This window comes from Emydura macquarii, unplaced genomic scaffold (genome assembly GCF_026122565.2).
Source record: "Emydura macquarii macquarii isolate MOO-44397 ecotype Brisbane River unplaced genomic scaffold, CSIRO-AGI_Emac_v2 contig_2681, whole genome shotgun sequence".
Taxonomy (NCBI): domain Eukaryota; kingdom Metazoa; phylum Chordata; order Testudines; family Chelidae; genus Emydura; species Emydura macquarii.
The window spans coordinates 2,448,649-2,471,698 of NW_027132818.1; the positions used below are offsets into that span (position 1 = coordinate 2,448,649).

Genomic DNA, 23,050 nt, shown 5'->3' on the forward strand with positions numbered 1-23,050 from the left:
ATTTAGGTAATTTAAATTTGTCCATTCAAGGCCAAATCCATTGCTAGCATATGCATGCCAAACTCTCATGAAGCCAGTGGTGTTGTTCCTGCTTATGACAGTGATTATTAATATGACCTGTTGGATTGCTTCCATCTGAAAGAGAAAGTTTTGCAGCTGAAGATACAGCTTTTTGCCACCTTGTATAACTGAATGGCTCCATAACTGGAGCAGCTAGCAAACTCATTACCCCAGTCCTATAAAGCTGGCACTCAAAGGACTGAGGAACTCTGGGGGAAAGTGCTGAGTCACATCTTTCCTAATGTTTGTGTGGCAAGAGCAATACACTACTGAGCAGTGAGTATGAATTGAATTCAATCAGAACTGAAATAACAGTGAGTCAGCATCTGGGACAAGACTCTTCAAAAAGGAAACAAGCGAAGTCCGACAGAGTAACTGGTTCTCTAGTTTCTTTCTTATCTTTTATACTGTGTCCAGAGGCATTTCTAGGCACAGGGAAAAAACTGGCCAATTCTGTGTTCTGAATATATTCTATAATAATCTTGGTTTATAAAATCTGAAAGAGAGTAGTATTTGTTTATTTTATATGATACGCAGTGCATCACAAGTTCTTTTAGTATTAGATATCCTTCAGCAGGATGGTTGGCCATGACGCTAGTCTTAGACAGATGGACATCCACTCTGTTTCTTGTTCAGCTTTCTTATATCAGAAATGTTATTTGTTTATGCTCTCAAACTCTAGTTTTTCAGCTCCTTAGACTGATAACTATCCCCTGCATACCACTCTAATTCCTGCACTGACAATAATAATCACTGTCAAAGTTTCTGAATTTACTAACTTCTGTACTGGGTCAGCTACCTCTTGTGCTAGACATTTTTCAGTTTTAATGTATAATTGAAGGAAATAATGCAAATGTAAAAATAAGGGAACAAATCCTGCCCACCTTCCCATTCTCAAAGTTAGTCAGCCAAATACATAAGCTGTGCTGTTTGTCTTATTTAGTGGTTTGCAAAGTTCATTCACATTTTTTTCAAACAAATAGTTTACTAATCTGGGTGGAGTTAGATATCAAAACAATACCCAGAAGTCATTTCTTACAACTTGCTACAGAATGGAGGCAAAAGCTTTAGAAAGGAAATGGATTTTACTAGCTTCTTATAAGCAACAATGAGGAAAAAAATAAGATATATTTAAAAATTACACCTCTAAATTGTGGTGTGGGAAGAGGTAGTTGTTTTTAAATACAAAAAAAACTTATAAATAGAGTGCCCTGACGTCAGGCGAGCTCTCTTGTCATCCGTGTGCTGAATGACTGTATCATCATGTGCACACAAGAGGACAGAATGAAGTTTGCATGAGCTTTGGAACCTTAATAACAGATTGTAATGTAGTTTGTTTTAACATAATTTCCTGGGGAGGCGGGTTGTGGAGGAAGATGATTTTTTTTGTTTAAGGAAAAGGTACAAACAGATTCTATAATGTGAATCTGTAACAGTCCCCCTACCCTCTCATGAATCATCAGAAGGGTTGGACCCATAAACCTTCAACAACATAGCACAGACTGCCACTACTTGAGCTACAGAGCTAACAACATTAGTGGGCAACAGGAGGCGGCTCCTTATACAGAGGGAAGGATGGGTTGCTTGATGCAGGTGCTGAATCCATGAGGTAATCAGGGGGAAACCCAGCCTGGCCTGACTTTTTCTCTCCCCCATCCTCCGTAATTGGACAGCTCCTGCCCCATGTGTTGCCTTCAGACGGAGAGACGGACTATTGGCACCAAGGGGTGGTTGAGAGGAGCCCTGGCCCCCTCTCACTTGGCCCCATCCTCACTCCACAACTGGATGTTGGGGATGCTTCTACCCCATGTAGTGCCTGGGAGTGTGTGTATGTGTGTAAATGGGCCACTGGGAGCATACGCTGTGTTTGGAGGATTATGTGGGAAGCTCAGCCTGGCCCTCTCTCCACTCCCATTCCAGAAGCAGCATGAGCCTGGCCTCACAATGTTCAGTGCCTTTGGCAGGCTGTCGACATTTTCCTGAGGAACACAAGTACGAGAATGGAAATGGTGTTTTTTAACACTTCATAACACAGCCAAATCAGAACTGATTTCATGGAGAAAAAAAAAAAAAAAAAAAAAAGACATTTCCTCTGCCAAATATCAAAGGCCTTCTGCACATAATGGAAGTGTGAGAATTTCTCAAAGAAAAGGTCACAAAAATCTTTTATAATGGACAATGTTAGGCAACCTAATTTGAGGAGTTGCTACCAGCTCCCCCACTACCACTTTAACAGTGTTCTCTTATGATAGGAACATAATGCAACACCAAGGAAATGAATTTTTTTAATTACATTGTTGCAATATTATGGATGTTATTTCATATACACAAAAGATGGATCCTTTTGTGCTGATCCTATGCTGGTGTAGATTAGCACAGCTCCATTGAATCTACACTGATTTTAGCTCAAGATAAGGCCAACAATTCTCACAACAGCTGTAGCTCAGAGTCTGTGCATATAGTGGTCTAAATAAACAAAAGTTGTCCTCTGCTTTGCATCCACAGTTTTGTAAAGATGCAATAATGTAATTTGGATATGTAAGTACATGACTGTGCCCTTCCAGATGTTCCTTCTGAAACTTTACAGTCTATGAAAGCATCCACTCAGCGTGCAGTGCCAGTCAAAAAAGTTAACAGAATGTTAGGAACCATTGGGAAAGGGATAGATAATAAGGCAGAAAATATCATAATGCCACTATATAAATCCATTGTACTTCCACACCTTGAAAACTGTGTGCAGATCTGGTCACCCCATCTCAAAAAAGATATATTAGAATTGAAAAAAGTACAGAGAAGGGCAACAAAAATGATGAAGGGTATGGAACAGATTCTGTAAGAGGAGAGATTAAAAAGACTGGGACTTTTCAGCTTGGAAAAGAGATGACTGAGGGGGGATATGATAGAGGTCAATAAAATTGAATCTGGTGTGGAGAAAGTGAATAAGGAGTTATTACTCCTTCACATAGCACAAGAACCAGGGCTCACACAATGAAATTAATAGGCAGCAGGTTTAAAACAAACATAAGGAAGTAATTCTTCAACCTGTGGAACTCTTTACCAGGGGATGTTGTGAAGGCCAAAACTATAACAAGGTACAAAACAACTTGATAATTTCCTGGTAGAGAGGTCCATCAATGGCTATATTAGCCAGGATGGTCAGGAATGCAACCCCATGCTCTGTGTGTCCCTAGCCTCTGATTGCCAGAAGCTAGGAGGGATGACAGAGAATGGATCACTCAATGATTGTTCTGTTCATTCCCTCTGAAGCACCACTGTTGGAAGACAGAATACTGAGCTAGACGGACTATTGGTCTGACCAAGTATGGTCATTCTTATGTTCTTATCTATCCAGCTAGTACAATCTGAGCTTTGTGCCTCCTAGGGCAGGATAGAGTACAGAAAAGGAAATTGGAGCTGGAAAAGTTGCATGACCCCAGATCCATACTTCCTGACTGTAAATGTTCTGCTGCTGCAGGTAAAGCAATGGGCAGATCCTTGAAAGGCATTCAGCTTCCATCTTTCCTATGGCAGCTCCAAATGTACTTGGCTGCAAGAGCATTTTATGTGCATAGCTGCATGGTCAGACAGCAGTCTGCAGGCCCAGATTTCAGTTTTCCTGCGAGACTGAATTCTGCCATAGCAGCATACACAGCTTGGTCCCACAGTACCAGCAATGGAAATCCCCATTTCCAACCTGACCAGCATGTGGTTTTTGATGAAAAGGAGAAGAGGATGTTGGAGCTTCTGGGGAGGACAGAAAGAAAGGGTCACAGAAAGAAAGGGGGGATATTTATGCCTGTGTCAAATCATTAATTCCATATTGCTTTGTGATCACCATTGGTGATTGTAACTTTAATTGTGTATTAGAGCATCCATTTTGGAGAGAGGCTTAACACCTAGTGGTTAAGGGCTATGGGCTGGTCTACATTAGAGAATTTTGTTGACAAAAACTAACTTTTGCTGACAAAACAATGGAGTTGCACAGACTAAAATGCTCCTCCCATAGATGTAACTCCCCTGCTTTGCAGTCATAATAAAACCACCTCAACAAGAGGTGTAAGGCTTACGTTGGCTTAGTGAAGGCGACAGTGTCAACATAGACAATGCATCCCTTACATCGGCTGTGGGGCAGTCATTCTTGTCAATTGCACTGCTCAGCCCTCTGGAGAGCTGAGCAGCTGGTCTCTGCTCCTGTCTGGGAGCAGGGTGAGAAGCCCGGGAGCTGGATCATTGACATGGCTGCCTGGTTCCCAGGGGAACGGAGATGCCCCAGGCAGCTTCCTCTGGCTCCCAGTGGGGAGCGGGGAGGGGAGAAGCCTGGGGCTGGCAAAGAACGAGGACTAGGGGAGCTGAGAGACCCTGATGAGGATTCCACTGATACAAGAAGAGTAAATCAACGTATGTTAGGTCGACTTGTTTTTCTAGTGTAGACAAGGCCTAAGTCTGAGAAGCTGTGACAAGCAATCAAGGACCATCAGTGTTAAATGGCTCTGCTCTAGTGGAACAATGGGTTTTCTAGTAGGGCCACTGACTTTGAACAACTCTCTACTCAGAAGCTGATGGGGGTATGGCCTGGAGTTTTGGGCCTTATCTACACTAGCACTTATGTCTGCAAAACTTTTGTCGCTCGGGTGTGAAAAAACCACACTCCTGAGTGACATACATTTTGCCAGTATAAGCGCTTGTGTGGAAAGTGCTATGTTGGCTGGAGATGCTCTCCTGCTGACATAGCTACTGCCACTCATTGAGCTGGTTTTATTATGTCAACAGGAGAGCGCTTTCCCATCAGCATAATGCAGCTATACGAGCACTTATGCCAGCAAAACTTATGTCGCTCAGGGGATGTTTTTTCACACCCCTGAACAGCAAAAGTTTTGCCAAGATAAGTGCTCGTGTAGACAAGGCCTTGATCTCCTCCTGGCTTGCAGCTCATAAGGAAAGGGGATAGAGTCAGATTTTAAACAGGTTATTTCTCCAAGCAAGAGCAGCCAGTCAGTGCCAGAAGCAAGACCAAGCCAAGTAGTCAAGAGCAGCTGCCTGGCCTAAGGAGTCACACCGAAGCCACCACCAAAGAGGTGGTGAGATCAGATCAGGAGAGTTGGATTCAGGAGTTTTTGTTTTCCATAGATCTACAATTCCCTTGTGCTTTAGTAAGGGCAAAGTATGTGTGTGTATAAGAGATTCCCTTGCTAAGTCTATGTTTCCTTGCTTTACTGTCACGTTGTCCCTGATGGATGTAACTAGGAAACCAGAGCATCCACAGCCAGGTGGAATCTGAGGGGAATGTGTCTAAGCAAGTGGGATCTCAGGAGGGCTGTGGCATTTGTTCTGAGGTCTAGGTGGCCAGAATGAGGGGTTCCACTGCCAAGAAAGATCTCCACCTTGTTGTGCAACTGAGAGACTCAGAGCTTGGAACAGTGACTAGTGAATAACCAGACCCAGAGGCCATAAAAGCACATGGGATTCAGTGGTTGTATCCAATCACAAGGCTGAAGTTCGTCCAGGGAGGGAGGGATTGAGTCAGGTTGTGACAGTCATTGGAAGAGAGGCAGCAGAAAAACAACAAAGGAAAAAAAAAGAAGAAATAGAACACACCAAAAACACAAGAAGGAAAAGGGAGAGAGAAAAAAAAGGAAAAATGCACAGAAAACCAACAACAACAACAACCATAAAATAGACCAAAGACAAGGGAAAAGAAAAATAGGGCGCGGAAATAAAATAAGGAACAAAAATATTTTTCTGGGGCATGATGCATAGGAACATGAAGGTTATGATCAGGGAGTGTGCCTAGGTACCAGTCTAATGCAAGGTGAAGGCTCCAGCATCAAATGCTGATGAACCCCTGTTGTTCAGCAAAACCTGCTGGCCAAAAAGGAAGTAATATTGACATGCTCCAAAATTTCATCTAACACAGTTAGGCTGAGAAGTCATACAGGATGGAATTCACAAAGTTACTTAGGTGTCAAACTTCCATGAGAGTTAGCATCTAATTACCTTTGAGAATCCCACCCATTATAATCTTGTATCATAATATGAGTCCCCTTAGGAGTGGGGGGAGAGCCTTAGATTTCTGAGCAGGAAAATTCTCACCATTCAACTCCCTACCATTATGGAGGAAAAATATTAAGTGAAGAAGATAGTGTCTAGGATCCAAACCTTTGGATATGTGGTAGGAATTTGGAGTTGCATATTTGGAAGGCAGGAAATAGCTATTCTACATTCACAAAAGCCAAAATCCTGCCTCCAGCACCTAGCACAAGTGATGTAGCTGGACCCTTCTCCTACCCTTTGTCTGTCTTGTTTATTTAGACCAGTGGTTCCCAACTTGTGGCCAGGGGGCCAAAAGTGGCCCATGGGGGCTTTCAAAGTGACCCGCAGCTCCACTCCTGCTGGCTGCAGAAGGGTGATGTTGCCTAAGGACCCAAGCAGAGCACATTTCCACGGGGCTAAAAGACCGGTGCAGGCTCCTTTCTGCAGCCAAGGGAATGGGAGATCAGCGCTCCCCTGCCCCTGTCTGTAGCAGGCAGCACGGCAAAGCGCTCCACCTAGGTTCATAGGCGCTGGGGTCCTTGCTGGAGCCAGAGGAAGGGTAGCACTGCTCTCCTGACTGCAGAAGGTAGCCGCTGCCGAGGGACCCAGATGGCGCATACAAGGCTACAGGACGCATGTGGTTTCCCTGCTGCAGCCAGGGAGACGGGAGATCAGAGAGGGGGCAGCCTCCTCGCCGAACTCCTTCTGTCTGGCTGCAGTGGGGCAGGGGGGAGGTGGTGGCCTGCTGGCGGAGACTGGTGGCCCTTCAGGATTGTAAAAATAGTATCTGTGGCCCCAAGCCAAAAAGATTGGGAACCACTGATTTAGACTATAAACTCTTCAAAGAGAGGGACAGTCACTAAGGCGTTTGCACAGCTAGTAATCCAGTAGAGCCATCTATTTAGCTGGGGCCTCTGGACACTAGTATAATGCAGATAAATAATAGGAATAAATAAATGGTTGGGATAACCTGTGCGGTCTTTGGTCACTGCAAAGCAGTATAGCCTCACCCCAAACATATATATGCAGATATTCCCATTACATTCAATAGCTGCAGAATCAGCCTCAGACTCTGTGAAAACAGTGCTAATGTGTGCACCTGTGTTCTTCCAGCGCTGTGCACAGTGTTAATGTATACCCTGTAAAATCTGAGTTAACGATGTAGCCGTTAAACAGGCTTCTCTATACCCCTACACACAGATTAGTTCAAGCAGGAATAATCTCTGTAAAGCCTGTGGGTAGGGACCATTGCTAGGGCAGGAGCTGTATGCAGATAAACGTGCCCAGACCACACCTCACTCAATCTTGCTACAAAGTGCTTGCAGAGCACAAGATTTGGAGAGAGGCAAAATACGGGTGGACAGCTTCTACATCCCCATTCCACTGTTGGCCATAGACTTCCTTTCAGGAGCCCATGGGCAGGGCCTGCCAGAATGTGATCCCAAGGATCTGTCAGTCGTCTGTAGCAATAATGCATAGTTCTGCCTCTAGACAAGGTACTGAAAATGTGACAGACAATTGCCTGTTTCCAGAAGAAAACAGCTGAATTCTTTAGGAATTTATACTTGATAATGTCTGGGGGAAGGTTGAGGTATGCCAAGGTTTGGGCAGCTTAACCTAAACAGGATTGTATTTATCTATGGATGAGCTTTAGTTCGGAGGTAGAGTCAGAAGAGATTAAGCCTAATTCTGCTCCCACTGAATACTGGAGGCATAAATTAGACCAGCTGTAGAGGCTACTCAAATGTATGTCTGCCTGCCATGGTCTACTGGTGCAGGAGCTCCGAACAGCAGGAACATATTGTGCTCTGGTAAAAGGACAATGAGCGTACTTGGGAGGTTAGATAAAAGGATTTTGCAGCAATCAAAGTGGACTATAATGAGGGCCTCAGTGAAAGATTTGGGGGTGATAAGAAAAGGATGGATTTTGAAGAGGAAGAAATGGCAAGATTTGAATATGGCTTGTATGTATATGATCCGGGAGAGGGAGGAATCAAAAGTATCCCAAATCACAGGTTTGAGTGATGGGAAAGATAGTGGTGTTGTCAGCAGTGATAGAAAAAGGAGATAGTAGGGAAGGTTTGGGAGGAAAAAAGGAGTTTGATTTTTGGTCCTGTTAAACTTAAGCTGATGACAAGACATCACAACAGGGAGAGAGGCTGAAACTTGGATTTAATGGAAGGAGATAGGTTGGAGTGGAAAGAGATTTACAAGTCGTTATCCTAGAGATGATAGTGCTAGCTGATGAAATTGCCAAGCAGCAGAGTAAGAATTGAGAAGAGCCATGGGTATCCCTCCAGGCAGTGGGAGAGGGGAGGAGAACCTACTGAAAGAGAGGCTGGAAAAACAGTAAGAGAAATAGGAGAACCAGGAGAGGACAGTATCTCAAAAACCCAGTGAGGATAAGATATTAAGGGGGACTGATAGTGTCAAAAGCTACAAAGATGTATGAATGTAAGGATAACTTTTGAGAAGGGTAACTAAATACTTCCTTAGTACTAGCAATTTTACAGACTGTAGTAGACAAGCTGTGCAGTAATATCTTCATGTAGATCTCATTGCCCCAGGCCTTACTGAACTCTTGAAATAAGTATACAGGTTGACACAGGTGTGATTTGCAGGATCTCGATATCCCCTCCTCAAATTTGAGTGTGGCATCTCAGAGCAAACTTTAAATAATCAAATCATCTTTATCTGTTCAGTAGTGTTGTAGCTATGTCGGTCCCAGGATATTAGAGCAAAAGGTGAGTGAGGTAATAGCTTTTATTAGATCAAGCTCTGTTGGTGAAAGAGACAAGCTTTCCAGCTACACAAAGCTCTTCTTCAGGTCAAGAACAGCTTGGTGTAAGCTTGAATGCTTATCTCTCTCACCACATAGGCTGGTCCAATAAAACATATTACCTCACCCATCTTTTTCTGATCATCAGTTGTGTTTATTTCCTGCTGCATGCCAGCCGGTGGCACTAATAATATCCCCAGAGCTACTACACCTCTTTGGTTTCCATCTGATTCCTTTTCACTCACTGAAAGGTGACAGCTGTTTAAACTACAGCTTGAAGTCTTCTGCGGTTTATCAGTGCTGTGGCTGGTAAGCAGGCAGGTAGTAGTAAGTAAATGGGCTCTGGAGAACAGTAAGGGGAGCCAGACTAGTCACAGGAAACTGGGAAAAGGAAGTGATTTTATTTTGTAGGACAGTAGATTCTATCACCGGATAGCATGCTTAGGTGAATGCTAAAAGGAGAGAGGTAATAATAGCATGAAAGAGCAAGGATAAGAAGAGCACTTCCCGGTGCTTAATGGAACCTAATTATTGTTTCAGGCACTGGCTTATTTCAGAGACTTGTAAACTTGTTTAATTTCTCATTTGATTAATTTAATATTGCAATGGTGGTTCTGGGTGGCATAACTCAGAAGCTGTTTCTCAGAAGTCTTCTGTTTCTCTCCTGTTGTTCTCTCCACTGAATTTATTTCCACAAGGCACCATTTAAAAAAAGATTCCATGGGGAAGTATGAGAGAAAGCAGACCTCAGTCTATACTTATGTATATGTTGGAGGGTAGAGCTGGCAATAATCTGACTTGTTACTGAAAAGAGGATGTAATAGTCTTACTTACGTAGAGCATTACATTTTCAAAGCACTGTAGAAATTTTAACTAATTAAATTGGAACAGTTTAGAGACACTATCAATTGGGTAAAGGGTTTGCTCTCACATTAAGCCTATCCCTCCACCAAGACCTTTTTTTTTCTTTCTGAAATGATACCGCTGCTGGTTTATATTTTGGACAGTCCATTTCTTTGCTGGATGGGATAAAGTATGATTCTGCAGAAGGCCATTTTGCATCCTGACACAGTTTAGAATATTCCAATCCTAAAACTTAAACAGACTCTCACTGGAAGCAAAGGAATCCTATTAAAAACTTGTTTAAACTTGCTCTGCACTTGCATTACGGAACCTCTACATGTTCTGATCCGAAAGTATTTATCAGGAAAACAGTTAATTAAAATAAATTATTGAACTAATTCTACATATCTGATATGAAAATGTACTGATTTTTACCACTCTAACCAATTTTAAAGACAAAATATTGTGCATGAGGTTGGACAAGTTTTACTGTCTGAACCTTCTAAATTGAACTGTTGTTTAAAAACAAATTCCATACCAGGCTCCTTCTAAGATCAGGAATTACACTCACCTTCCTCAGATAATGTGGTCATACTTGGCTCCAGAATGAGTATGTGAGAGTGGACACTTTCTGTTTACTGACCTGTTGTGGAAGGATAGTGTTCAGTCCACTTGCCAAGAACAAATCTGAAATTCAAGAAGTAATGGTTCTTTGAGCTTTACAGTTTTTCAAAGTAGAAATTGAAAAGCTGCAAAACACTGCATGTGGAATGCTCACAATTTCTCACTTTTATGGCAGTTGCTGATTCTGTCAAGGAAATATCATATCTCATGGAAACAAATTGTACAGTGGCAGAGACTTTTAAATAGCCATGTGTCATTAATATTTTAATGAGGAGTTCACACAAGAAAACGTCCTTGTTAGCCTGTGATAATCCCCCTCTTCCAAATATGCCTGTGCTGCAAAGAGGAACAGGGGACTGACTGGACAATCTATTCATTTAGTTTACAACCAAAACACTGTCTCCAAACCATAGCTAAGGAAGGAGTGCAACAAATGTATATGAAACACATTTCACTGGAAATGTTTACACTTTGTTTCTGAAAATGTAGGGGGTATATTGATAGTGCTGCAGACTGTTCAACAAACTGATTTGAAATGGGGTGATGTGTAAGACAAGCCTTTCAAGAGGGTCTCTGGTTCCTACCCTGGGAAATTTAATTAAAGTACCTGACATTTAATGCAATCTTCTGCATGCCATAGACTACTCTTTAGAAGTATTTTAAAGAGCTCCAGGAATAAATTGTCTCTATTAAGATAATTAAGTAATATCCAGAGAAGTAATATCCAGAGAGTAGATCACTTTCTAGATATTAATTAATTATCTTTATAGAGACAGTAGCATAGCCCAGATTCTCTAGACCTCTAAGGCCACTTTGTGCCTTGTAACCTTGGACACAATGGAGAATCCAGTCCCATAAGAGATCAGGAAATCACCCTAATCTTCCCTTCATCTTAGTGATAGAATTTTATCAAGGGGCTTCTGAGTGACCCTGGGAACTTTTTCCAGCACATCACTGCTTTTAAAAACTCTACAAATTAATCCAAACTCAGGCCTTGTCTATACTAGCACTTATGCCGGTAAAACTTAGGTCGCAGGCTGAGTGACAAAAGTTTTGCCGGCATTAGCGTTTGTGTGGACAGTGCTATGTCGGTGAGAGGTGCTCTCCCACCGACATAGCTACAGTTCTGCTCATTTAGGTGGTTTTATTATGTCAGCAGGAGAGCTCTCTCGCATTGACATAAAGTGGCTATACAAGCATTTATGCCAGGAAAACTTATGCCACTCAGGGGGTGGTTTTTTTCACACCCCTGAGCGACAAAAGTTTTGCTGGCATAAGTGCTAATGTAGACAAGACCTAAAAAAGTCTCCCTGCAAAGAAGTAAGACTTTGAAAGTAATTGCAATAGTTTTCTGTAATTCCTTATGTGTGCTTCCTAAGAGGTGCATGGTGATTTTATGCTTCAGGAAGGCGTAACCCACCATGAAATTAATACATCATCAGTAGAGCTGACTGAGGAATGGGGGATAAGAGATCACAAAAATCTTCTTAAAATGTCCCCCCCCCCCGGTGCTTTTTATTTATTTATTTATTTAAATTTGAAATTTCAATGGAGAATCTTGTAAAAAACAAACCCTGAAATTGTTGGCCAGCTCTACACAGTCACTTGTCGTGACAAAACCAATAAACCAAGTAATTCAGAGGTTTGTTTTGGCTAAGCAGGAAAAGGTTTGTATACCTAGTTGAACCCAAAAGATTTGCTTCCAGGCATGTTCTTCAGACCCCTCGTGTCCTGTGATCCTTTCTCTGTTTGGCTCTTGCTCCTCACTCTCCCTCTCCAGTTTCTTAGAACTGTGTGGCTTTCCCTTTGCAATTGCCTCCCCATCCCTTTTCTTCCCTACTTACTTCTAGTGCCTTCTCAGCCTCTCTGATACCTCATGACCACATTCCAGGTTTCCAGCTCCTCCAGACCTCCCCAGAGGGTCTCTCCTGCCTGTTGAGTTGTGACCCTCGCCCTTCTAACAGCACTAATAATGATTCAAAATTGAATCTAAGGATAGGCGCCATTAAGCTGCTGTGTTCAGGTTTTATCGCTGCATTCTAACTAATTTCCTATTCTTTTTGCAGAAAATCTTGTTTAAAAAATCAACAAAAACCCTTTTCAAAACCCGCAAAGTGTGCAGACAGCAGAGTAGTTTGAGTAAGAGTTATGTAATGCACATTTCTTTGTAGATAATTAAAGGCTCAAATAGCAGTGTTATGCTGGTGATTTTGATACTTTGTGGACATTATAATCTACAAAAGATATTTTGCTGCCTGCATATTGCTTGCCAAGAACACACAGAAACTCAGCATGCAGTACTTATTGCTATAATTGTTTCTGCATTGCAGGGATCAAAAGAAGATAGCAAGTATTTTTGGAGATAATGCTTTGTACAATACCAAGATATAGAACACAGTTTGTGACTAAACTAACAGTGAACCAGAATTTTCCTATGTTGGCTGCATAAGAGTAGCAAAGCGCAAAGCTCAGTTGAGTGCAAAGAATTAGCAGAGGAATAAATAGTTAGATCTGATGAGAATTTATCAAAAATGGTTTGGTTTTGTTTTCATTTGTTTTTTTGTCATGGCAATCAGCTTTCAGAATTTACTTGGAAAAATCACTAAACTGTTGATTTTGGTTGGAGTTTGTGGTTCAGGATGCTGAATGCTGAAATGCTCATGTAACACTTTAAAACCTCTTTTATCTAGTTTAAACTCATATTTCTAACCTTATCTATGAATTTTGCTTGCAAAATACTGTTTTCAAAACAGATAAATCCAAATAGTTCTTGGCAATGTGTGAGTGGGATTTATTGCATTTATGACACAATAGCGATAGTGTAAATGTTCTAATTTTTTTTATCGTAGCCTTAAACCAAGGAAAAATAAACAAAATGTGAAGGTAGAGTGGTAGAATTCTCACTCTAATGCATCACTGGGTCCTTAGATGTTTGGGTCCAATTCCTAACTGGTTTAACTGTATAATATCAGGGGAGCTACAGCATTGTTGTACTTGACCTTTGAAGTTTAACATTAACTAAATGTTCAGTTGGCATTTCTGGTATGTTGTCAGAGATAATCTTGTGGAATTTGGATTAACTATTTAACTTCAACAAGAAACTATGTCTCCTAAATTAAAGAGAAACATGTTTTTCTCATTTTTAAAATAGTTGCTAGACATGGGAGGGAAGTATTAAATTAAATCACCTCGGGCTGAGCTCATTTAAGTTTGCTGTAGAACGCTCATCTTGTTCCTTGCATGGACGTATAAATCCTAGGGCATTTGTTAGTACCATATTTTCTGTAAATATACTGGTATGTGACCAAACTTCAAAGAAATAAGTGGACTGAAATGTACATCTTTTGTAAACTATAAATTTGAAGTGTAATTGAGAGGACAGTGAAGCCATTCTATCAAGATGCAATGATGTTTAGAATGGTAATTTTCAATATAACTTAGAATAACAATGCTTCTTGCAGGTTTGTCAGGTGGGACTGAACCCAGACTATCTAGATCCAAAGCACAGATTTCTACTATGTGAACTAAACCCATTAGCAGGGGGCACGGTCCTCTGAGGATCAACCATAGATTACTAATCAAGGGTAGTCTGACAATCTACTGAATGTGTTTTAAAGTATTCTGTTAATAGGGTGCTATACAAACTTTTTTATATAAGAGGTTCCATTGTTTAATGAAATCAGGATTGGACTAGTACCCTGTGAATATTCATTAATTATATATGATTATAAATTATTACTATTAGTTTCTTGCAGGCCCAATTTTTTTAAACAATCAGCTTTTCATTGCACTGGACCTGTATTCTAGAGATGGGAGAACATTTAAATATTCTAAGGGCTAAATTCTTCCCTCAGATTCACAGAAGATTCTTGCTGGCTTCAGTGGGAATCATACACATGGGCAGAATTTGATCCTCATTTCTCCCACTGTAGAAGATTTCAGATTAATCAGAATCAAATAAAAACATATTCTCTCCCATGTATCTTATTTCTCATCTTGAGGCAGGATATTATTATTAGTAGTAGTAGTAGTAGTAGCAGTATTTATTATTTATACTGTGGTAGGGACCAAAGGCCCCATCAGGATTAGGTACCATTGTGCTAGGTGCTGCAAAAATTTGGGGCTGGGTGGCTGGAGATCAGGGTGTCCCTACTAGCTCTTGTGGCTCCCGCATCCACTGCACCCACGTGGAGCTTGGGCAGGATGGAGAATCTACCACTTTGTCTGTAGCACACATGAAAATGGTTAAACTGCTTTATTTTGCTACTTTGCTTTGCTGAAGTAGTGTAAAGGAGGCAGAACATATAATTGAATCTGGCCCTAAAAAGTTAAAAGGAAAGTGATTAGAAAATAACATTTTTGTTATTATGCCTGTTACAAGACAGTAATAAAATTATAGAGCTATCTAGAAGCTAGGAGGGGAAAGAATGGGTGAAGTCAATGGTGACTGCATAGAGGGTCTTGACTAAAGAGTGGAATCTCCTGTCTTTGGATTAGGGTGAGCAGATAGCAAGTGTGAAAAATCAGGACGGGAGGTGGGACGTAATAGGTGCCTATATAAGAAAAAGCCATGAATTTCCAGACTGTCCCTATAAAATCAGGACATCTGGTCAACCTACTTTGGACATACAAGAGAGAAGAGTAGATGGAGCTATGAACTGTTGGGGTGTGGGGGGACGAGGGGGACTTGGCTTACAACAATCTAGAAGCTTCTGGAAGGCCAGTGGACCATATAAAATGGGATTCTAAATAAAACTGATTAGCTCACTAGGTTATTTTCCTGTCTTGAGTCTTCAGTGTTGAATTCACTATGTAACAGTTGTAAATGTGAAAGCTGCAGATCAATGCTGCAAACATATGATTAGTGTTTAGTGATTATCATCAAACATCATTGTAAAAACTTATCTGACTCAACATGTGTAAAGATGAAGGGAGTGTGGGAAATAAACTTATAGTATGCTCTGAAGTAATGAAAAAAGATACTTCTGAAATAAAATGTAAACCTTGATAAGTAGTAAGCCAGGATTCATACCCATCTCAAAAGTGCAGAAAATCAGTTTTTCAGATTCTTCAAGATTAAATTTGTCACTGAAACTGTCTATTGAAATGGAAGAGCAAAACATTAACCTAATGATCCAGAAAATGAGACATTTTCCATGCCATTGTCATCATGAAAACATAGATGTGATGATAATTTAGTCCTTGTGTCAGGCTCTTTAGCAACTCTTCAGCATCAGGTTCATTCAAGGGCAGGCTCTGTTCATCTTCTGCAACCCAGTATCAATAAAGTGTGTTTTTAGCATATTTGGACTAGTTAAATCTAAACTGTGCAACAGGCTAGCTACTGAAAAAGCAGATAAGTTGGTAAAAGTGCATCAGTATCTAAGGACAAATACAAAAGAGTGATGGGCCTAGCCAGTTAGCGGACCAGAGGAGTGATTATGGTGTTCTTGTGTTTTACTTACAAAATTGCAAGCTCTTCATTTTGGACAATGAATTCCTTTTTATATCTGAGGACTAATTCTGCTTATGAAGTGAATGTGTATGTTTTGTATTTTATTTAATATCTTCATGGCCTTTTCTAGTTTTTCTCAAAAGAAAAAGCGGTTTTTTTTCAGGATGAGGCAAATCACAACAACCTGGCTGTAAGATACTGTCTGAATCTGATGTCTACACTTACAGTGATAAGTAGAGTACAGACTCCATGCCTCCTCCTAGCACAGGTAAAAATAGCAGTGTAGACAGTGAGGCACTGCTTATGTGTGTGGAGTAAAGACACAAAAGAGCCTTAAGGTATGTACCCTACATGTCTCTCTACTCGCACAATCAGTGCCTCCCTCGTCTATGCTACTCCTCTTAACAGTGTATGATTCCCCTACCTATCCTTGCTGGAGCCTTTCCCTGCTGCCAGAATCTTTCACTGCGGTGAGAAATGGCTACACCAGCAGGGAGCTGCTGGGGCATTTCTCTCCTGCCTCCCCCCTGACAGAGCCTTTTCACACCGCTGGAGGGTCGGGACACTGCACTGCTAAAAATAGCAGTGTAGACAGGAAAGGCACTACTTGTGCAAGTAGAGAGCTGTGTAGGGAATGCACCCTAAGATTCTCTCATATCTTTACTCATTTAAGCAGTGCCTCACTGCTATTTATACCCATGCAGGGGGGCATGCAGTGTGTGTACTCTACATGCTGGCATATGTATAGACTATAATGTCAGAGAAAAATGGTCATGTTGGTTTGATATACAGCAATAGCTATGATGAAAGCTATAAAACAATGAAGACTCAATGACTGTGATACAATTTGTTCTTTATAAATCTCTGTGCCTTTATTATTTCTAGTACAGAAGTGCCTAGAGGCTCCAATGAAGGTAGGGATGCTATTGTGCTAGGCACTGTACAAACGCATAGTAAAAGACAGCCCCTGCCCCAAAGAGTTCACATTCTAAAGGCTAGATTGTCCCTGGCCTTACTTAGTCATGCAGGGGTGTTGCAATCTGAGCAGGGCTGAGCATGGAAGTAATGGCTGAGTAAGGGCGATGGGAGGAAGGGAGACAGGCAGTGACGGGGGAAGGGGAAGAGCCCTGTCTTTGATCTCACCCTTGTCAGCCAAAGTAACTGGCCAAGTGCTCAAGGGGAAGTAAACTGTTCTATATGAGCAGGTGAATCAACTTATTCCCCCCCCAGTGCAAGGGAGCAACAGGTAATAAATTCCAATTGAGTCACGGTTTGTTCTCTGGTCTGCACTGGCATCAGTGCAGCTATGTGCCTCCCCATACCTGATGAAATGCTCTGTGTGGCTTGAAAGCTTGTCTCTCACCAATAGAAAAGATATAATAAAAGATCCAATAAAAGATATTACCTCACCCACCTTGTCCTCTAACTTAGGGCAGACTGTAAAGTTGCAATGTAGCCCTGAATAGACAAGTCAGACAATGAGTTGGAGAAAGTATTAACAATTAAGTGTACCCTAGTATAATAAAGCTATTCTTATTCTCATTAGGTGATGGCAAGTGATAAGATTCACTGAGTGAAAGAAGACAAGATGCCTGGAAGCATGATTCCAGTATCCTGCCATAAGCACCATCTCCTTTTGGTTGGCTTCCTTGGTTTCTGTATTAACAGTTTTGCAAGAGGTCAGAAGAACAACACTCTGATTTTCACCAAAGAAAACACAATTCGCAACTGTAGCTGTTCTGCTGACATCCATGACTGTGACTACAGCTTGGCAAACCTCATGTGCAGTTGCAAAACCATCTTGCCTAATACAATAGACAGAGCCAGCTACCACAGTGACCTAACAATTTGGTTCACAGATACGTCTGCGCTTGGAATGCTGTTGAACTTTACAGTGGTTCACTACCTGAAGCTTTCACTCTGTGGCACCACTCCTCTACCAACCGAATACCTGGCCATTCTGGGGTTGTGCAAGCTTCGAATAAAGATTGAGGTTAAGGGCCAATTTCTAGAGCAAAATTTAACAATCTACAATAGCAGTGACAATGAGATGAGAGACAAAATGAAGGTGCAGCACAAAGACAGGCAAATGTTTTTGTATATTTCTGTCTTGGATACATCTCTTTTCAACAGATATTCTTTACTGAAGTCCTACAGCGTGGAAAATGTCTCCAGCATTACAGACCACTTTCCAAGTCTGCCATATTCTGATGTGTTCTCAACTACTACTAACAAAAGCTATGTTGTTACATTCATTTACTGAGATATGTTCAACAACTTCAGCAGTACAAAGAGGGGGCATGTTAACCTGTCAATAGAACAAGATATGGAACTTTTGTAAGTCTGTTTTGTTTGACCCAGAAAGTAAAATAAGTGTGGGTCAGTTCAGACTGCAATCAAAATGACACTGCTCACAAAGTGTGGGATTCAAAAATAGTTTGAACACAGAGAAATAATTATGTAAACTGTTTCTTAGAGAACAGAGAAAATGTGAAACAATCAATTTAAAAAGTGATGTAGCTACGTTTTCAAAATGACTTAGATATTGTATTGTAAAGATTGAAACATGTTGATTAATTTTGTTATGAAATGTGCCTTGCTTGGGCATATGAAAACATGATGAAGTACCTTTGGGTATGGAACTACTTGACAATGATAACCCATCTGTAATGTGTTTTTACACATTCTGCTAGTTGGAGTAAATATGTGGAAAATGTATAAGTAGTATGGATAGCAGTGAGTTTGTCTAGTTAGATGTTCTGAATCTCTTATCTTTGTACATAAAAGTACATCATGGACCTTTTCCAGTTGTAGTTTGAAAGCTCACACCATAAAAACATTATTTGCCTTGGAAAGCCAGTAGGATAGTGTATGATGAGCAGTTATGTCTCCTTATGAAGGCTGTTTATTGTATTGACAGTAAGACAGTACTGTTAAGACAGTCTTGTCTTAATCTGGTTCAACATTAACACAAAACTTGGAGATAGACAGATGTCATATTAATTAAAGTAGTACTGTTGGGTGCACAGATGCAAAAATCTCACAGAATTTTGGAGCTGGCTCCAGTAGAGCCTTTTAGATGGTTACCAAAGATGAATTGCCAGTGACATACTGTTTTCACAACAAAGCTAGGTTAATTATTTTATTACTTTTTTATTATACTGTATATATGTATCTAGAACAACAGATTTTTACAGTCTGGTACTGCCAATAAGGAATATCTAACAAAACTTTTCCCTTTAGCCTGTGATAACACCTGTATCCTGGGGGGGGGGTGATGGTGTTAAGGGACTGGGGAAATCCTATTTTCCTATTTAAATTAAATCCTTTCTCATAACTGTAACCAAGAAAGATGGTAGGGCCCCTGGACAAACAGAATAGTGTTCAGCTCATGTAATTTGAAAAGGGAATGGGTGATGATGTAAGTGGTCAGAAGAGAACGAAATCCTTTCCTGAGAGAGATTTCAAAAATACTCAAACTTGGTGCAGGCTAGTACATTCCAAGGGTGAAAAACAAACAGAAGAAAACAAAACAAAAAAATGCTCCCTAGAAATATTTGACTTTCAATACCAGTACCTGATATCTCTGGCAGGCATGATTTAACAGTCTCCAGAGGGGATAAATTCACTCCAACCTCTAATTTCTATCTAATTTCTAAAATCTATCTATATAGGTTTTCAGAGCATGCCCACCATCATGGCATCTTTAACAAGGAGCTACTATTTTAAATTATGAAGATATGAGTTAGGTCCTCCACATGCAATATTTATTTATATCCATGAATAGTAGCAGTAGTGTAAATACCCTGATGACATAAGTAACTACCAGCAGCATTTTACCCACTTTTTTCTCTTTACTCTTCTATTTTCTTTAGAGCTCTGTTTCTCATGGTGGGATTCAGAATTATTTTATTTTCATGCCTGAAAAGTAAAGATGCTTTTTCTCTTTTTGGAAAATAAATTCCATCAAAGCATAAACCACTTGGATTGAAGCACCTTTCCACCTTCTCCTAATAACTGGACTATGAGTCCTTACTCAATTTTTAACTCAGTCATTCATTACTCAGGCAAATTCCCATTGCAAACAGTGAGTAAGGATCAAGTATAAAACTTGAATGAAAATGGAATAAGAACCTCAAGGTTTGGCCTACTGAGAGGACACAGCTCTTTTTATGCATTCTTCAACTGAATTTGCATTAAGACTTTTCGTTTATTTATTTTTAGGAAATAATGAAAATTAGACATTTTAAAACTTACTGATCTTTATAACATCCAAAAACAACAACATGCTTAGACAGTGAAGGTCCATAGTGCTGGATGTCCGTGGCCACACTGCACGGCTTTATTCCAAGCATCTAAAGGCCCTGCAGGGTTATTACTGATCTGGTGAAGACAGGTTAATCGCAGATGACTGTGTGGCTGCTGCCATTCCTTGACTGGGCAATGTCCACTTCTGACCTCAAGTCCAATCTTCAGAGCTCTATGAGTGGAGACTTCTCCATTGCAGGCTAGATGACCAAAAATTGCCAATCAGCAGGGAGGGTGACTTTAGTCCTCTCGTGGCCATTTTTCAATAATACATCCCTCTTACTGATAGAATCAAACCATCTTATGCCCAGTAGTTGCCCCTTGCAATGCATATGCAGCCTCCTGCTTCTTGTTTAAGCAACATCCATGTTTCAGGTCCATATAAGAGGATCAGTACACAGGTTTGATAAATCCATACTTTTGTATATAGTTTCATCTTCATTTGGCTCCAGGCCCTGTGCAGGTCCTTCATGACAGGCTGATAAGCCAATTCTCCTTAGGATGTCTGACTGGCTTCCCCCATTTGATGACAATTTACTGTCTGGACAGATGAAATTGTCCACTTTTACCATAGTTTGTCTGGCAGCCCAGCTATCTTGTATCACAACTTTTGCACTGGCACTCTGGATTTTTGTTTTTGCCCAAGAAATCCTTAGTCCCCAGGGCAGCTGCCACATGCAGGAAGCTCTATAGTGTGTATTTAAGGTCATTTGCATCCTGGCTGAAGAGGATGATATCATCTGCATAATCCAGATCAGTAAAAGAAGTTGAACTGAGTTATATCAGTATTTGTGGAGACATGTTGAAGGAGCCAGTCCATTGGACGGCAGAACAGGACTGAGGGCATGACACATCCTTGCTTCATTCCGGAGCTGGTGTAAAACCTGTCAAACCTATGGGTCCTTCATTGCATCTGTGACCCTGAGTCATTATGTAGATCTTGAATTAACCTCAGGAGGATGTTGGGAACACCATTGCCTCACAGGGCTTCCCACAGGTTAGCTCTATCAACAGAACTGAAGGCTGCCTTCAGGTCTACACATGCTGCTGTCAAAGGACAGTTGAATTTGTAACTGATCTCAGATAAAAGATGAAGAGGAAGTATAGCATCCATTGTAGATCACTCAGCAATGAAGACAGTTTGCTCTGGATGACAGTGTTTCACAAGGAGTGGCTGGAGCCGGGTGAGTAGGACATATGTAAAAATTTTTCCAGGAACAAAAATCAGCATTCTTCTTCGAGTGCTTGCTCATGTCGATTCCATTCTAGGTGTGTGCACTCCGACATGCATAGTTACCGGAACTTTTTTCCCTTTAGCAGTACCTCTAGGGCCAGTTTCGGTACCCACTGGTGTCATGCGCTTATGCCTTGGTATAAGAGGGGCAGCCGGCCCAGCACCCTCTCACTTCCTTCTTTCCACCAGTGATGGTTGCTGGAACTCCCTTCTTGCTTGCGTCTGCCAGGCATTGTGTTGGAGATAAGCTTTTTCCTTTTTTCTTTGTTTTGTTGATATGTTTAAATTAGTTGGTCTTAGGTGATTAGTGTAAATAGTTTTAGTGTAAATAGTAGGGCTCCTGCCCGTGGTTAGGGCATGCCCCGATCCCCGGGGTTTGACCCTTGCGTGGCCTGTAACAAGCCATTCCTGCTGACCAACCCCTGCGACAGCTGCCTTAAATGCCTGAGGGAGGTGCACAGAAAAAGACAAGTGTGCTATTTGTAAAGGGTTCAAGCCCAGGACAAGAAAAGACAGAGATATTCGCCTGAAGGCTCTGCTCATGGAGGCAGCATTGAGACTGGCTTTGGAACCCGCCCAAACTGCCTTGGTGCTGAGTACAACAACTTCAGTGCAGAGCACACTGCCGGCACCGAGCGTCTCCCAGCACCACTCAGTGTCACCAGAGTTGGGGCGCAGAAAGAACCACCACGCTGGGAGAAGCAGCTCACTGGTGCCCAAGAGGACCAAGAAAGGGGCTCAATGTACAGGACCAATGTGCTAGGCCAGTTACCCTCATCAGGATCCCAAGTGGCCAACCCACCAAAGGAACCACCTCAGACTCCGGCCAGTGGGAGGAGCGCCGTCCACCTGGCCATTCCGTCAACGCCCAAGGCATTTCAGGCAGCAAGGGACCTTATGACCTTGTCTGTGCCTCTGACACTGGGGTCTTTGGTACCGGACAAGGGCAAGGTACCAGCCTCCAGGGGAAAGCTGGCAATGGGGCCATCCGCGTCGCTCACTGGTTCCACCAAGCTCACCAAGATCCTAGGTACCAGGTTCACCGGCGCGGAGGAGATCCTCATGTCCCCGGAACTGCTGTTTGAGATCCTAATCCAGATCTCCTTCATCAGCGCGAAGATCGGACAGGCACTGGTCATGCTATACTCCCCGGTACCAGTTACCAACATCTCGGCACCGTTCGGGGGATTCCTGGCGTCAATCCCACAGGTCTCCGGAAGGGCACTCAACGGAGTGGCAACGTTTCAGGCACCGGTCCCCTTCCCTACACAATCGCTCCCTGGCACAGCAGAAGGGTCAGATGGGAGAGTCGGCAGCCCCATCTTGGTCATCGGGAATGGACTTCCATTCCTCTGCCTCGGAGAGGGAGCGCAGCCCTGAGATGGGTTGGCACTGTCATAAGGATTATAAGGGAGGAGCAGTGCTTTCAACATCTGCCTGGCCCCACGGCCACTGGCCGAATCATTGGCTTTACTGGAACCCATAGGGGTTCCCCATGGCACTGGGGCCCTTCTCATTCTGGTCCTCAGTAAAACAGTCAGAGATGCCACTCACAGGGGAAGGGTCACAGGACTCGGATACGGAGGGCGATTTGGAGCCACGGGCATCCACCTCAGCTCAGAACCAGGAGAAGGGACCACCCCCTCTGCCACCAGTATTGCCTTCATCATTATCCCCAGATGAGGCGGTAGTGGCAGAACCCTCGGTCCCCCTGGAT

At 42.0% G+C, this 23,050-nt stretch overlaps 1 protein-coding gene across 2 annotated transcripts in view; it reads left to right on the plus strand.

The window, feature by feature from the left end:
* Positions 1-19,005, plus strand: part of EPCIP (exosomal polycystin 1 interacting protein) — a 36,624-nt gene extending 17,619 nt beyond the window's left edge. For both annotated transcript variants that reach the window (XM_067565647.1, XM_067565648.1), the window contains exon 2: positions 17,338-19,005. In XM_067565647.1, the coding sequence (XP_067421748.1) occupies positions 17,380-18,054 (675 nt within the window). In that variant the 5' untranslated portion in view covers positions 17,338-17,379 and the 3' untranslated portion in view covers positions 18,055-19,005. The remainder of the gene's footprint in view (positions 1-17,337) is intronic.
* Positions 19,006-23,050: the final 4,045 nt, after the last annotated feature.